The 16234-nt window shown below is 57.4% G+C and overlaps 1 protein-coding gene across 2 annotated transcripts in view; it reads right to left on the reverse strand.

Moving 5' to 3' along the window:
• The window catches only part of PDE2A (phosphodiesterase 2A), a 64026-nt gene extending 48362 nt beyond the window's left edge, over window positions 1-15664 (reverse strand). Inside the window, exons 1-2 of one of the 2 annotated variants that reach the window (XM_024572630.3) lie at window positions 15480-15643; window positions 4635-4696 (exon numbers count right to left, since the gene is read on the reverse strand). In XM_024572630.3, coding sequence (XP_024428398.2) covers window positions 4635-4696; window positions 15480-15498 — 81 coding nt within the window. In that variant the 5' untranslated portion in view covers window positions 15499-15643. Of the gene's footprint in view, window positions 1-4634; window positions 4697-15479 lie in introns of both variants that reach the window. The other variant, XM_053925133.1, reaches the window with a different exon arrangement.
• Between the last annotated feature and the right edge of the window lie 570 nt (window positions 15665-16234).

Consider the following 16234-nt stretch of genomic DNA (forward strand, 5'->3'; position numbering starts at 1 on the left):
GTGTTTACAGCCAAGGGCCAGGCAAGGGGTGGGGGAGGGGCCAGCCAGAGGAACCTCGTCCTGGACCCAAAGCACCCAGCTCAGCACTGTCTCAGACTGGCTGTGTGCCTCTGAGCCAGTCCCTAGCTCTCTCTGAGCCTCCATTCCACACCCGCAACAGGCCAGACCTCCCTGGGCCTTGGCCTGCGCACAAGCGTCACCCAGAGTCGGCTTGTGGCTTCTCTGGGTGTTAAGTCTCTGGTGTTGATGTCTACTGTGCAGACTAGGCTTCTCTGATGGCAGGACCTGTGTCTGCCCATCTCTGCCCTGTCCTCAGTCAGTCAGGGGTATGAACAGATGGATGGACAGCCAGACAGAGAGGCGGGCTGGAGCGGCAGCTGAGACCGCCTCCCCAGCCCCGAGTCCCTGCACACCCCAGGCCTATGCAGCCCAACAGGTGCGCACAGACAGATGGCGGGGCCTTGGGGCCCCTATGGATGCCAGATGCTACGCTGAGTTGTTGACAGCAGCTCCCTTGGGGCCATGGGGCATCATTGAAGCCACTTGCTCCTGATGTGCAGAATCCAGGAGGAGGCTGGCACATCTGCCAGTGAAAAGCACTCACTCAAGACTCTTAAATACGGACCTGAGAAGTCCTGCCTACAGCCACCCTTCCAGACACACCCCAATGCTCCCTGCCTAGTCACGTGGGCTCTACCGGCATGTCAGCCCTTCTCCCAGAGGGACTGGCAGCGTGCGGCCCCCAGCACAGGCTGCTCCTTTCACCTGCAAAGCCTTTCTCCACCCCCAAGGCAGTCCTACCCTACACCACTCCCAGGGCTCCCAGCCCTACCTATCACTCTCTCACCATGCTGGACCCACTCATCCACCATCGGTGACCTCAGCCTCAGCCCAGACTCTGGGACCAAGTGGTCCTTAGCCCAGGGCGCAGGGCGCAGAGTGTTTGGAGCTGGGTTTTCAACACCGGACCAGCCTCCCGCAACCCCTTCTAGGGCTGAGTCCTTTCACCAGGCCCCTTCTCTGCTGCCCCCAGTCCTGTGCTGGTCCTTGTTGCCCTCAGGCGTCCTCTCAGAAGCTGACCACACAGACCTGTCTGACGGTCCAGTTGATCTCATCAGTCAGTGGCCTTGACCCTCCCCATCCTTCAAATTTCCAAGGCTTCCTCTACCAGGAAGTCTCCAAGACTGCCACCAATCCAGTAATTGCCTCCTTCTGGGAACTACTTGACCCCCCTCTCAGTCCTTCTCATTCAATCAAGAAACATTTATTGAGCATCTACTACATACCAGGCTTGCGCCAGGCCCCACATGGACCCAGGAGAGACCAAGGAGACAGCCCTGGTTCCTACCACTCCAGGTGTCTACAACTGCATGGGAAAGGATATTAACCACACAGGATAACATGTTACCTGACTGTAAGCTCAGGGAAGCTTGGGGGCTGTGAGTGCCCAGGAAAGAGAAGAGACTGACTTGACCTGAGGTGGAGAGAGCAATCTGAGAGGACTTCACAGAGGAGGTGACATCTAATCTGGGGCTTGAAAAGGTAGTAGTTGAGGGGGAAAGTGGTAATGTCACTCCAGACAGAAGGGTCCGTTTGAACAAATGCCGGGTGGCCAAGAAGAGCTGGTGTCCTGGGGAGGGAGCACTGCCATGCCTACGGCTTAGGGATGAGCATGGCAGGGCCCAGCAGGCAGGGCTGGCGATGCCATGCCAAGGGGTCTTTATTTATTCCACGGGCAGCCATAGAGGAGCCAGTGCAGGCAGAGCATTCGGGTGCTCAGTGTGGATGCCTGTGCCCTTGTTTGTGTCTGCCTCTCCCCCAGCTAGGGTGCCCAAGCCCCCATCTGGGCCCCGAGAGCTGACACAGAGAGGGCATGGACCCAGTGTGCTGGGTTCACTACAGGAAACACCTCAGCCCTGACACCCAGAGGGAGCAATGACCCTGGCCCCAAAGGAGGGTTTCAGGCTGAGTCGGAGAGCCCCACCCCCGGGGCCAGCCAGCTGGCACAGGGGCCAGGAAGCCATCCCAGCCGGTGCGCTGAACAGACGACTGCTAGGTGGGGTGGGTGCCGGCAGCCCTGCTCGCTGGCTGTCACACCTCCAGTGCTAAGAGGATGTGCGGTGCCCACAGAACCTTCACGAGCCCCGGCTCAGCCCTGCGGTGCACCCTGTCTCACAGGTCACAGCCTAGTCCCAGCTCCAAGGAGCTCACCCTTGAGGGAAGCAGGGAGGGTACCAGCTCCCTCCAAGGACCTGCTGTGGGCCAGGAACTTCACACATGCTGTCTTTGTGACTTCTCCCAGAACCAGTTCTGTCTAATTATGTCTAATAAGTGATTATGTCCAATAATGATGGAGCTTCTTATCCCTTTGACAGGTGAGGAAACAGATGTTCAGGCGGTTAAGGTACTGGCCCAAAGTCACACACCTAGCGTGTGGTGAAGCTGGGGCTTGAACTTGTGCCCATTTGACCCCATGGTCCGTCCACTAGATGAGGCTGTTTTGTCTCTCCAGCCTCTACCCCGACAGGAGGGTTCTTGTCATCTTCCCATCCCTCTTCCCTCTTTCCCTCCAGCTGTCCCTGTAGTCTGAGCAATTCCCTGGAGTCCTTACTCTCTCCAGTCCTGTCCTTTCTATGTTGGGGAGTCCCCAAGGGTGGCTACCTATCTCTCCCAGCAGGACTGAGCGTGGGTCTGGTGCTTAGGATGGGGTACTAACTGAACCCAGAAATAGAGTAGGCTCTGCCAAGAGGCCAGAGAGACACCTACCCTCTTCTGCGGGGCTATGGGGTTGGGCAGGGGCAGGACAGAGCTGAGGGCTCATAGACGAAAATCCTAGTCTAAAGAGGATGGGGCAGCAGGACCCAGACAAAGGAAAGGTGGAGAGAGAATAGAGACAAAGGGACCACTTGGGGATGGCCCAGGGAGGCCCTGTGGCAAAGGTGAAGCTTGGCAGGGCTGGGAAGGAGGGGCAGAATTTGAACTTGCAGGGAGCAGGGCCAAGGGCCTAGGCAAAGGGGGCTGTGCCTAGAGGCATAAACAAGGAGCCTGGGTATGGTGGCTTCTCTCAGGGCCCAGATTCCATTGTCCAGGAGGGTCTCAGCTACTCCAAAGCTCTCTTCCTTCGTGGCTTCCTGGGAGGATGACAAATACGGTCTTTCCTGTTGAGTGGCAGTGGCTGCTGAGACACTGCTGGCTCCCAGGAATGCCATCTGTCCCAGCTCTGGGGGAGCCCCGCCCCACAGGGAACGGCCATAAATAAATTAATAATGACTTTCCAGCTCCCTCACCCCACTCCAGTTCCCAGCTGTAGGGACATTCTCAGGGCTCGGTGCCACGTCCCAGCAGTGAGCCCTGCTGGCCCCCGCACAAGCACCCAGGCCCTGTGTGGGCCTCTCCTTTCCCAGTCTTGCTGAAGGGAGGGAGAGAGTGAGTGTGGGTCGGGCAGGAGACACATCAGGGCTCCACTCTCTGTTCTGCCTGGACTCACTCACTGTAGGTCTCAGTTCCCCCAAATGTGAAAGAATAACAGCCTCTACCCGTAGGGAGGTTGTGAGGATTAACAAGGGAAGTGGGTCTGAAGCTCCTGGCACAGAGGAGGGGCTGATACAGCAGCAGCCTCCCCTTCCTCTCAGCCTGGCCTGGGCAGAAGAGTGGCCTTGTGCTGGTCTTGCTGCTTGGCCCACTTTACATACACCTTCCTCCATTCCTATCTTCACCGCCCCAGCCCACCCGACTTATGCTGCTCAAGGCCCCTCTGAGCACCGAAAACTCCTAAGAGGCACATCAAGGCACAGTCAGGGGCTAGGGATGGCAGCCCTCATTTCAAAGGAAATGCACTAAGACTGAAAAACCAAAAAAAGCACAGTCCTGGGGCTCTAGGAGCTCACAGTTCGGAGGGGAAGCCGTAGGGAGTCACAGAATGGTGAAAACAGGGCGCTAACAGCACAGACAGCAGATGCCCAAGTGTCTGGCTGCCTGGGCAGGAGAGCTCAGAGGAGGGAGTGCAAGGCAGGGAGGGCTTCCTGGAGGAGGGGAGGCTAGAGCTGAGCCCAGAAGGATTTGGGAAGCTGAGGCAGGAAGAAGCCAGCAAGAGTGGTTCCAGGGAGGCAGGAATGGGTAAAAGAGGGTCTGTGGCCTGGCTGGGGCAGCAGAGGAAGCAGGGGAATGGGTAATATGGTGAATTTTTGAGCAGAAAAGTGACAAGTTCAGGTTTGTGTGTTAGGAAGATCCTTCTGGCAGCAACATAGAAGTTGGGGGCAACTGAAAGCAGACAACAGTGAGCTGTCCAGGGGGAAGATGATGAGCCCCAGACTGGGGCAGGCAGCAGGAAAGGCACATTCACGAAATACTTATGCAGAGAATCCATGGGAAATTGTCAGATGAGGGTGGGGAGGGTGAGGGAGGAGTCCCAAATGACTCTCAGGTGACCTGGGCCAATCCTCAGTGGGAGGAAATCCCAGGCAGAAATAGGGTGGGGTTGGTGGTCTTGGTGTGGGGTGACTCTGGGCTGGAGGGGGTGGGGCTTGGATTCGGCTCCAGCCTCCCAGTTCTCCCAGGGGTGGGGGCAATGCTCAGACTGATCCCCAGCCTGTGCCCCCCAAGCCCACCCATTCCTCCCTCTACTGAGCTCTCACCTCCAGTCGGGCGTCTCTACTTCCTGGGGGCAATGGCTCCTGTGCAAGGAGGTCCTGGTTGGCTGCAGAGACAAAAAGGCCAGGGGCTCAGGCCTGCCAGTCCTTCTCTCCAGCCTGTCCCCCCACCCGGGCCCCAGGAGACCCCGTGCTTCTTGTCCACAGGCGGCCTCGTCCAGGCAGCCCAGCTTGATTGCACCCTGCTCTCTCCCCACACCCTTTTCCTGCTCCCTGCTTTCCTGGACACCTCTAGCTCTGGCATATTCTCTGCCTCTCAACTCTGAGAACAAGGCCCAGCTCTTTCCTTCAGCCAGGGGCCCCTCAGAAGTGGAATCTACTACATTTTTACCCCTTCTGAGGCCCCATCCACTTCTGCTTCTCTCCAAGGAACTTCACTAGCCCTCTCTAAGCCTCAGTTTCTCCGTCTATTAAGGCGATTTTTAGTACCCAGCTGACAAGTCGTTGAGCTCGGCTCCCAGCTAGGGTTGCTGTGAATCCTAAATGTATACAATCGTGTGTGAGCCTGCAACCCCAGCCGGGCACCCAATTGTCTGGGCTCCAAATGGAGCCCCCAACCCGTGTCCCATCAGCACCACGTCCACAGCAACCTGAATGCTGATGGACACACCAAAGACCGCTCGTTTGATCTCCAGGACCCACTAGCCTGGTGGCGGCCAGAAATCCCAGTCTCTCTGGGAGGCACTGCCCAGGGGCTGGCTGCCCCTCCCCGCCCCCACCTGACAAGCATACCCAGGCATGGGACAGACACAGGCATTGGGATATTCTGAGCCTGGCTTCGTTCCCGTCAGCTGCTGGCCGCCATGCCAGCCTGGCGCGGGCGCAGGGGCTGATTTGATTTGGCAGCCTCGGAAGCGTGTGGTAGGGACAGGGAGGGGGAGGGAGGATGAGACACCCATCCCTGCTAGGAAATAAACAGCCTCAGGCCCTCAGCAAGCTGGGGGGAGGGCACAGTCTGGTATGGGGAGCGCTGGGTTCCCTTCCTGGTGCCCCCACCTTCTCATCCAGGCCCTGGAAGCCTGCCCATGACTGCTGGAATCTATGGCTCTCCTTGGGTCACAGGGGTGACAGTAGCTGCAGCTGGTATGTGGATGCTCGTGGTGTGGCTGTGGCAGGGTGTCTGGTTATCCCACATGTCCTTGCATCCTTTGGGGGTCTCCTTGTTCAAGCATGCCTGCAGCCAGGCCTGAGCACGGCCCAGGATGATGGGGAGCAATGTGTGCAGAGCAGTGGTCTAGATGTGGCCATCTCCCAGGGTGACTGTGGCCCATGGCTGGGCCTCTATGGACCAGGATGAGGCCAGGACGTGACAAGGTCACCTATTGCCTGAGGCAACTGTAGGGCCTGGTGTGCACTGGCTCTGACCTGTTCCCTCCTCTGTGCGATGACCCTGCGGACCCAGCCATCCCCGGCAGAGGAAGTGACAAGGGCTGAGATAAGTGCCTGACCCCAGGGCCCATCCATGTTGTCCACAAGCCTGAGCCTTCTTTCACACGTAGCCTCTGACTCTCCACCTGCCGAGCTGCCTGGGACAGCCCCCTCCTGTTCCCTGAGAGGGGGCAGCTACTTTCACTTGGTTCTCCAACTGCCCCTCACCTTTGTTTCCTGTGTCCAACTTCAAGCATGGGGAAGTTAGACAGGGTAAGGAGCCTCTGCTAGGCTTTCACAACCCCCCACCCCCCTCCCCCCCAGTAAGAGCAGGCTGGCTCTCCCCTCCTGGAGGCCTCAGGTACCTACATTGCCCTGGGAACCTGGCTTCACAGCCTGCGGCTAGAGACCTGCTGCTGGGGGCCAGGAGCTCTGGTTCTCTGGCCTCAGGTGTGGGGTCAGACCCCAGTCCCAAGGGGCCCACAGGCCAGGGCTGTGCCCCAGACACCAGCCAGGAGGTCAGGGGAGGGTGAAGCCTGCTTTGGAGAAGACGAAATGTCTCATCTGTCACCACCTCCTCATTGTCCCACTGTCCTCTGGGACCTCAGGCCTTTCCCCACCCAGCCACAGGAAGCTGAGCCCCTCCTGGAGACAGAAGGAGGGAACACTGAAGGAGGGGCTCCAGGACCAGGGGGAGACTCAGCCGTGTCCTTGGGGTCACAGAGGTGGAACCCAGGCTCATAGAACTCAGGTGTCACAAAGGGTCTAGCAGGGTGTCCAACCTTTTGGCATCTCTGAGCCACACTGGAAGAAGAACCATTGTCTTGGGCCACACATTAAATACACAAACACTAAAGAAAACAGAAAAATCTCATAATGTTTAAAGCAAATTTACAATTTTGTGTTGGGCCAAATTCATAGCCATCCTGGGCCACATGTGGCCCACGGGCTGTGGGTTGGACACCCCTAGAATGAAGACAGCCTGCAGAGAGGTCCTGGGGGGCTTCCTGGAGGAGGTGTTTGGTACCTCAAAAGAAGAGAACACTAGGTTCCAGGACAGCCTCGTAACTATGAGATATAGATTTTCACCTGGGACTTGTATTTACTCATGTATGTACATGGCATATGTCCATGTGTGCATGGGTACATATCCCAGTCACGGACTCCTGAGCCCTGGTATGTGTCCCAGGCCGCAGCTGCCCAAGGTAGTGGTCAGCCAGGCAGCAGGCACAGTGACGGAGAAGAGAGCAACCTTGGCAAGGAAGAGGAAGGAAGAACAGCTGAGGGCTGAGGAAAGAAGTTTGTCACGTGGGTCATAACACAGTCCTCAAACCCGAGACGCCTGACGCCAAGGGCTGTGTGCTTCCGAGACCCAGGCCCCGCCACGACCTACTGTGCAACTTCCCCTCCGAGGGCTTCTGCTCTCTGAGCTGCCTTTCCCATCTGAAGATTAAAAGATTGGACTTGACCTCCCAGGGCCCTTCCACGTCTATCTTCTGAGAGAGACTGACCGCGAAGAACAGCAGAGACAGAGACTATAGGGCGGGGGGGCTGGAGCCTGAGGGAAGCAGAGATGAGAGTGAGGACCGGGACAGCAGGAAGGGGAGAGTGGCCAGGGAGGGGAGGAGAACCCAGGGAGGCCCATCAGGGGTTGGGCAGCTGGGGAGAGGCTCCCTGCTGGGGACCCTAACCTCAAGGCCAAGACAGGAGGTGGCAGACAATGGAGCCTTGTGGATGACAGGGAGCAGCTGTCGCTACCCCATCTGCCTTCTGGCTGTGGGAGGAGAAAGATGGAGAGGTGACAGGCAAGGGCTCTGCCCTCCTAACCTGAGTCCTGCCTCCACTCTTGCTCTCCAAGTGTTTCAGAGGAAAGGGGGCAGCACCCAGGAAGGGACTCAGGAAGCCAGGTTTCAGGTCCCGCTGTGCTGTGTGACTCAGGGCCACTCCCAGCCTCCATCACCTGATCTGCAAACCAGGAGGTGGCACTGGGCTTCTGAGGAACCCAGCCAGGGCGGGCTCTCTGGAGATCTGAGACCCTTCTCTCCAGCCTGGACATTTCCTCCTGACTCTGGTGTGGGTACTGAGGCACGTGCACAACTCAAAAGGTAGGAAGCCGCTGCACAGATGGGCTGGCCCTGTGCCCGCACCACAGGGAGGTACCCGTTGGTCACCCTGGCCTGGGACACCCCCTTCCTTCAACCCTTCTCACAGCCACCCCCAGGGCGCAAGCAGGGTTCTCTCTCCTCAGCCTGCTCTCAAGGGGTGCTAATGGGTCACTGGCCAGTGCCCACACCGGCCCTCCGGCTGCCCTGCCCTCTGCCCTAGTCGGGGGCCCTTGGAGGTCGGGCCCTCACAGGCAGAGGTGTGTGTGTTTCCGTGTCTGGGTCCAGGAAGTGTTCGTGTCCTGTTTTCCCCTCAGGCCAGGCTGCCAGCAGGCCTCTCCTTCCTCCACTGATGACATTTCTGACTTTAGAGGCTGGGAGGCAAGGGCACTCCTCTCTCTGCCATAGTCTGAAATGGCCGAGGGGTGGGGGCGGGGGGAGGAAGGAAATGACTTCTTACCCTGAATGCTGAGGGAGTAGCAGCTCTCCCACGTGTGCACACACAACAGTTCTGTTGTGCCAAGAGAAAGCATGTGTGCCCCAGGTTAGGAAGGTCTCATTTCCCCTCTAATGCGAGCTCAGCCCTCCCTGGGGGTGGGGGGACCACCTGCCGCCCCAAACTATCTGTCTCCATTGCTTCGTGTTTTGTTTTAATAACTGAACATCGACATTAACAAGGCAGGTGGTTGCAGTTCTTCCCAGCAGCCCCATTTAGAATCATTGAATCATCAAATCATCAAATCCTAGAATCCTAGAATGTCTGCATCCTTGGCATCTTAAAGTCACAGAATGTCGGAACCACACAACCCCGCCTCCACACAGCGCTGGCTGGGAGCTGAGAGCCGTGGACGGCTAGAACTCCACGGCCGGCCAGTGCCTGATCCTGTCATCCATCTGCGGAGCGCACAAACTCCCTGGAGATATTGACCCCAACTTCCTCCTGTTACGGATGAGAAAATGCAGCCCAGAAAACGGCCCTGTGCAAGATTACCAGAGTGGAAGCCAAGAAGGGCCCAACCGAGAGACTGCAAGATGGGACCTTAACATTTTGGTGCTCCAGAAACCGCAAAACTTGCCTGAAAGTTACCCTTGACTCCTCAAACTCCCTCACCCTTCCCCTCCCCTTGCTCTGTACCTAGGCTCCCCAAATAAAGGCAGCCATAGATGGGGGAAGCTTGAGGGGCCAACTCCCTCAGGGTGGAGGACAGGAAAAGTCGCCAGCCAGAGGGCAGGCCCCCCCCAGAGGAGGTGCTCTGAACACAAGACCAGATGGTCCTGAACCCCCCAGGGCCGAGCCGCCCCAGAGGCAGAGCTTTCAGGGGCTAGATCCAAAGTGGAAGGAGGCGGTTGAGGCTCACAAGTGATTTTAGAACCATCATGTATGTTTAGCATTTTCATAAATTTACATTTTAACTCATGTTGGGATGCATGCATACATTTTTGGATTTGAATTTTATTAAATACCACATTTCACGGATTGCTTTAATTTGTGAATCCTGAACACTCTGCCCAGGGCAGATCCAAGCCCCACTGCTGCCCTCGGGCCTCAGGCGGCTCAGGATGGCCCTGAATTCGGCCCAACACAAAATCGTAAATTTGCTTAAAACATGATGAGATTCTTTTGTGATTACGTGTCGCAATGTATTTAGACAACTCTTCTTCTTCCACTGTGGCCCAGAGACGTCACAAGGTTGGACACCCCCGCCATGCAGCAGATGGAGCATGGTCCACGTCTCCTGGTCTCCATTTAGCCTCAAAGCTCCGGACAAGGGAGGCCTTCCTGAGACCTCTGGGCCCTTAGAGGGCCCTGGTGCAGGCCCGTCTCCCCTCACCCAGATACCGGGGGCAGCATTCTCTCTGCCCCTTCACCTCTGCAGCTGACCAGCTCCCTCTTCCATCCCTCAGCCCTCTCTCCTTCCCTCCCCTCCCTCCATCCCTGACATTTTCTTGTGTTGGCCTCATCACCCCTTGTCTGGACCACACTGCACCAGTCTCCTTGCAGGCAGCTGGCCTCTCCCCTTACTCCTTCTATGTTCTCCAGCCATGGCCCAGGGAGCTCCCTAACACACAGGTCGGCACCATCCCTGCCCGGCTCCCTCGGGAATAAGTCCAAGTTCTTTGATATGGCTTATGAGCACGGCACAGTTTGGCCCCTGCCAGCCTTGCCAGCCTCCTCCTCTCCTGATGCTTCACCACCACCCCCGCCCCAATCCCACTGACTCAGCCACCCTGGCAGTCCGGGTGCAGCTTCATGGAACTGCGGACCCACGCTTTCTTTCCTCTGTCTGCCACCAGCAAGCCTTCACACTCGCCATTCTCTCCTTCTCTCTGTCCAGAAATTCCTCCTGTTTCTTCCTGGCTCAATTTACACGTTTCCTCCTGGAAAATCCCCAACTTGCCCCTCCCTCTCACTCTGGGCTGAATTTTAGAGTCCCCACCATGGCCCCCTAGTTTCTCTTCAGCATTGCCCTTACCACACAATGCACCAGTCTCTGTCTGTGCCCTCTCCCCACTCCATCCCCCGTTCACTGTCAGTCTGGTACCCAGGTCTGTCTACCTGCTTCAGGACAAATGCATTGTTACTTAGACTTGGGGTAACATGTGACATCACTTGAAGGCCCACACCATGCTCATCTCTACCTACCCTCTTATTTGGGCACATAGTAGGTGCTTTCTTAAGTCTCCCTATGAAGGCCTTGCAGTACACAGTGTGTAGCATGGACAGGCAGGGCTGGGGTACTCAGAGAAAGAGAGAGTCCCTGGGCTGGGCTAGGGACTTCCTGGAGGAAGCAGCTGGAAGGATCCTCCCCATGTGTCAGTTCTATGGCAGAAATTGAGGACAGGACACAGGAAGTCAGTCCCCAGCCCAGTCCTAGGGGCATCAGAGCAAACCACCAGAAAGACACAAGCGTCTGTAATAAGAGAGATTCAGTGTCCAGGGCCCAGAACAGGGCCACCGAAGGGGCTGGCAGTGCATTCAGAGAAGGCTTCCTGGAGGAGGAGTTACTTTTGGCTATTTGGGGGCAGGGAAAGAAATGGAGATGAATCAGGTTAAAGAAAGTAGAGAGAGACAGAAACATGGAAGAGAAAGTTCTGTCCCTTTTTGTCTTTACCCCTGAGAAAAAAAAAGGGAGGTGGAGGCAGATGAGCAGAAGGAGCAGAGAAGGCCAAGGCAGAATGGAGGTAACATCAATGCCAACACCATAGATGGCTGGGGCTGGCAGGGAGCAGGTCCCCAGCTGTGGCTGGGAAACATTTCCTGTCTCCCAGCCAGAGGGGTCATTAATAATCATTTACCCGCCACAGGCAGTACAGAGGCCAGCCAGGGAGCAGCATGGTGCTGGGGCCAGAGCCCAGCCTGGTGGCCAGGAGAGCTGTATTCGGGGGCCAGCCCTGCCACCTTGCTGTGAAACCTGGACGAGTCACCTGACTTCTCTTGATCTCTGGTAATGTTAGTAAAAGGAGGGTCTAAAGAGGAAGCTGCCTAAAGTCCCCTGCTCTCTGCTCTGCACCTCAGTTTCCCTAGATGGCAGTTGGGCTACTGACCCTAGAGGGGGCTATGACATCTGATGATGGATATGAGCAGCTGGGCTATGAGAAGCCCAGCTCAGGACACATGGGATGGGTTGGGCAGTCCCCACCCAGCATCCGAAGAGGGAGCCTCATGGAACCAGGTGCACGTCAGGCGGGGGGAAACAGAAGGGAGGGCCACCTGCCCAGGGCCTGGGGGCCGATGGTGTGGCTGGTCCAGGAAGACAGGGCTCCTCACACACAGAAGGTGGGGGCCCCACGACTAGCTGTTGGTCCCTGCGAGGACTAGCACTTATAGCTGCGCCCGCCTGGTACACAGCAGGTACTTGATAAATGCTTTTAGACAAGTGAATGAGTTAATCTGCTACATTTGGAAAGAGCTACCTAAAAGGTCACAATGGTGATTATTCTGCCTGAAGACAATGGGATGGGCAAAAGGCTTGGATGCGAGGCCCAGGGACAGCCATCCAAAGCCACTCAGTATCGCATGGAAAGGACCAGCTTCCTCCAGATCCTTTTCTCCAGTTGCTCCAGGATCTTCCTCAGCCTCAGACCACATTTCTCTGTTCACGCAACATCTGATTCAAAGCCCAGCTCAAGCCCACTCACTTCAGAAAACTTCTGGAATGTGATGCTAAGGCATTGGCCCCCAGCCCCTCCTCCTGACTAACTCTGACAGTGCCTTCCAACCATAAGGAGTCCTGGCTGTTCACACTCTCCAATGCCTGTTGGTAGGCTACCCAGAATGTTTCCTCATAGTTTTCTCTGGAGGGTATGACCTGGATCTTCCTGCTGATGGGGACTCCTGAATCAGACTAGAGGGTCCCCAAAGGTAGGACCAGGCCTTCTTTTTCAGACATGGGTCTCTGTGAGGACAAGGACTATTCTCATCAGTAGATGTGGGATCAACAAAAGTGGAAATAGACTAAGATCTCTCTGGTTGTCTCCCAGCCCAGGGACCATCCCTGGGGGCTCACAGGGAAGGAAAGGAGACAGGCCAGTGTGCAGAAGGGGGCACTTGGCTGCTCAGCACCCTGGAGATGATGGGAACCAGGAAGGACACTGCACCTCCCAGGGGACTAAGACCTCATGGTTGGCAAACTCACCCCACTCCAAGCTTGGCCCAAGGTGCTCTTGCACCAAGGAGGTGTCGCAGGGACACTGCCCAGGCGTCACGCACTGCCTGTGCCTGCAGAGCACTGTGAGGTGGTAGTAAATGTAGTGACCCTTCAACACGTGCATCCTCTCCCCACCCCCCTCCAGATCCCGGCCCGACACACACAGGCTAAGAGGAAAAGAACAAAGGTTCCCGGACTGCGACATCGCCCGCCGCCTGCCTGTCCAGCGCCTGCTCAGCCGGAAACCCAAGACAAAGGCCTTGGTCAAAGCGAGGAGGATGAAGGGCAAAGGGTAGACAGAGCCCGGCTGGAGGGGGCCATGAGAGAACGTCACTGGATATCTCTGGGGACCTAATCGGGAGGGAAGCACGGACAGGATGGCAGCCAAGCCCTCCCTGCGCACACACGTCACTCCACAAACATTTATGGGACACCTGCTGGGTTCTGCACACCCTAAACATTACAAACTCCGTCCTTCACCCCACACACCTTATGCACACACTCCCTTACCCCCTGCAGCACATTCCAGAGCCCACAACACCCCCCACCCCCCTCATCTTCCTGGACACCACTCACACACGCCTTACCACGCACATAAACAGCTCATGGGGAGAAAAGATCACACAATCCACATGTCACACTGAAAAGTTACAGAGCTCACACACCCACACTTCACACCACCCTCACACTCCACCTCCCATCAGGCACCTCACACACCCCACACTCACCTCCCCAACCACAGACACACATCCGATTAAATTCAACACACACACCACCCAGACAGAGAGAGACGCCCTGCATAGATAACGCGCACACCTAACGCCACACTAAAATGTCACGTTTGTGGCCGCACACACAGCCCCTCAGCATAGACCAGCCTGCCTGCACACACCCCCCGCCCCGTGCGCACTTGGGCGTGCGTGTGCAAGCACACACACAGTCAACAGGCTCCTGGCCTCGAGCCGCTCAGCCCCAGATGCTGCACTCCTTCCCTCTCAGAGTTGCTCAAGCAGCCAGCACACACACACGGCCCTCACACACCACACACAGGCCCTGACCTATTTCCCAAGCAAGCCTGGGCTGTATGTAGTGACTCCAGGCCAGTCACCTCGTCTGCGAACACACTCAGGCATGCGAAGCTCCCCCCACCCCCACCCCTCTGCCGAGACATCGATGAAACCTTTCCTCAGGCCCCTACATGGCTCTTCCTGGATACACACAACAACCAATAACATACACAACCACGCACGCAATCCCCCACGCAAACGGCCCCTACAACTCCACCCCACAATGACAGACACACAACCACATACACAGAAGTTCCCCCACACACACAATAGCCACATATACCGCTGCCACTCCAACCCCCCGACACAGCCTCCCTAGCAACGCCTGGCATGCAACACCACGCACTCACAATCCTCACACTCACCAGCAGCCCGAGAACCCCCCAAATAACCACACACACGATGACACACACAATTTGGCATGACAGCACATGCATGATCACACACAAGGTACACTCAACAAGTTACACTCAACTCAGCCTGTCCTACAGACACACAACCCAGACTCGCCCAGCCCTGGACACCTCCCCCCACAGGTGACTGACACCAGACTGCAGTCTATTCCTCCCTCCGTCCCACGCTCCCAGCTGCCCCCAGTCAAGACCAGGACAGCAGCAGTGCGTGGGTTTATAAGTTTTGAGCCCCAGTGCCCCACCGCATCGCCCCCATCAGCCTTAGATCCCTGGGCACCGCCCAAGAACTACGCATTCCATGTTTGGCTGCTTCCACCCATGCCCACACGTCATGCTTGACAACAGGAGAGGGGTGAGGTCCTGGGGACACCGGCCCAGCACTCTGAGTCTGCCCCCCCTCACCCCAAAGCAGAGGCAGGTATAAGGGGCAGGGGTGACCACAGGGAGAGACCCTCGAACAAAGATAGAAACCCAGAGGAATTGGGTGAGGGTGGGTCACAGATAAACCAAGATAGGTGGGCACACAGGCAAAAGAGACCAAACAAGGGAGACACGGACAAGCAGAGAGAGAAGACACCCAGAAAGACTCGGAACAGCCAGAGGAGAAACCCGAGAATAAAGTGGGGCCACCACACCCAGAAAGAAACAAGAGAAGAGGGTGAGACAGGCCAGAAAAGACTAAGGGACCTGGGGGGGCGGGGGTAGGAAGAGATACAGCAACGAGGTAGGAGGGGGTCCTTCAGAGGGGGAAGAAACTGCGATGGAAAGAGGCCCTTGGACCCTGGGGCAGGGTCCCAGGTGAAGAATGAAATCCAAATGTTTGAGTGGGATTCTGGGTGTCCTGGGCGTCCTGGGCGTGCCTGGGCTCTGATACACACAGCGGCGGTTTGGGGGTTTGGGCAGGGGTTCCAGACTTCGACAGAGCTCTCAGAGTGGACTGGGGTCCCACTGAGCATTGTAAGTTCACAGTGGTGGGGCGGAATCCAGATCGGAAAGGGGTTTCGAGTCTGGGGTGAGGTTTGGACTGTCAGCTGGGGCTTCAAGGGCTCCGGGGGTGGGGTGCAGCCAGCACAGGAGTGACATTCAGAGCTAGGGAAAGGGTCTCCACTCTGAGGAGGGCTCAGGGACAGGGTTGGCCACGGAGTCGGCGACTGCACGCCGTTCAGAGGACCCGGCCGGGCGCTGCCGGACACCCGCTTCTCCTCGTGCCCAGGGCGGAGGGCCCCCCTACCTGCAGCCTGTCGGCGCATGGCGGCGGCGGCGGCTCGTCCGGCTTGAGGAAGACCTGCTGGCCCCGCCTGAGGAATTGGACAACAGCGATGAGGATGTGGTGCAGCACCAGGACCATGCTCCCAGCCGCCCGCCCTCCCGCTGGCCCGGCCGCTGAGCTCGGTCAGCGCGTCCGCGACAGCTTCGCCGGGTCCGCAAGACTGTGCGCCCGGGCCCCGCCCCGGACCGCCCACTGCCCGCCCCCCGCGGCACCAGCCCCGCCTACCACCCCGACACCCTGGACAGCACCTCTCAATTCGTCCGATCTTGGGACCCCAACCAGATTCCCCCACCAGCTCTCACCTCCCTCATCTCCGATCTCAGGTCTTCAGCTGGTCCGCTATTGGGAGCCATGTAGTTGGCTCCCAACCTTCGCCCCCTTTTCTTGCCCCTTTGTCACTCCTTTCACTACTACCTCTCAGAGCCCCTCTCTTGGGGGCTGATCACATCCTCTCCCCGCACCTCTTAGAAAGTCCTGGAGCCAAGCCAGCCAGAGCCCCAAGGCAGAGCGCAGTGAAGGGTGGAAGAAGGGGGAAGGGGCCGCTGACAAATTACAAGGAACCCTGGGCTTGTTTCTCTTCCAAGAAAAAAAAAAGGGTGAATTTTAGAGGTCGCTGCGAGATGGACAGGCCCTCGGAGCAGTAGCAGATCCGGGAGGGAGACACGTGCGCACAGACACGAACGCACACACGGACGGACTCACTACTCCTGAGTGGG

The sequence above is a fragment of the Desmodus rotundus genome, chromosome 5 (genome assembly GCF_022682495.2).
Source record: "Desmodus rotundus isolate HL8 chromosome 5, HLdesRot8A.1, whole genome shotgun sequence".
Lineage (NCBI taxonomy): Eukaryota > Metazoa > Chordata > Mammalia > Chiroptera > Phyllostomidae > Desmodus > Desmodus rotundus.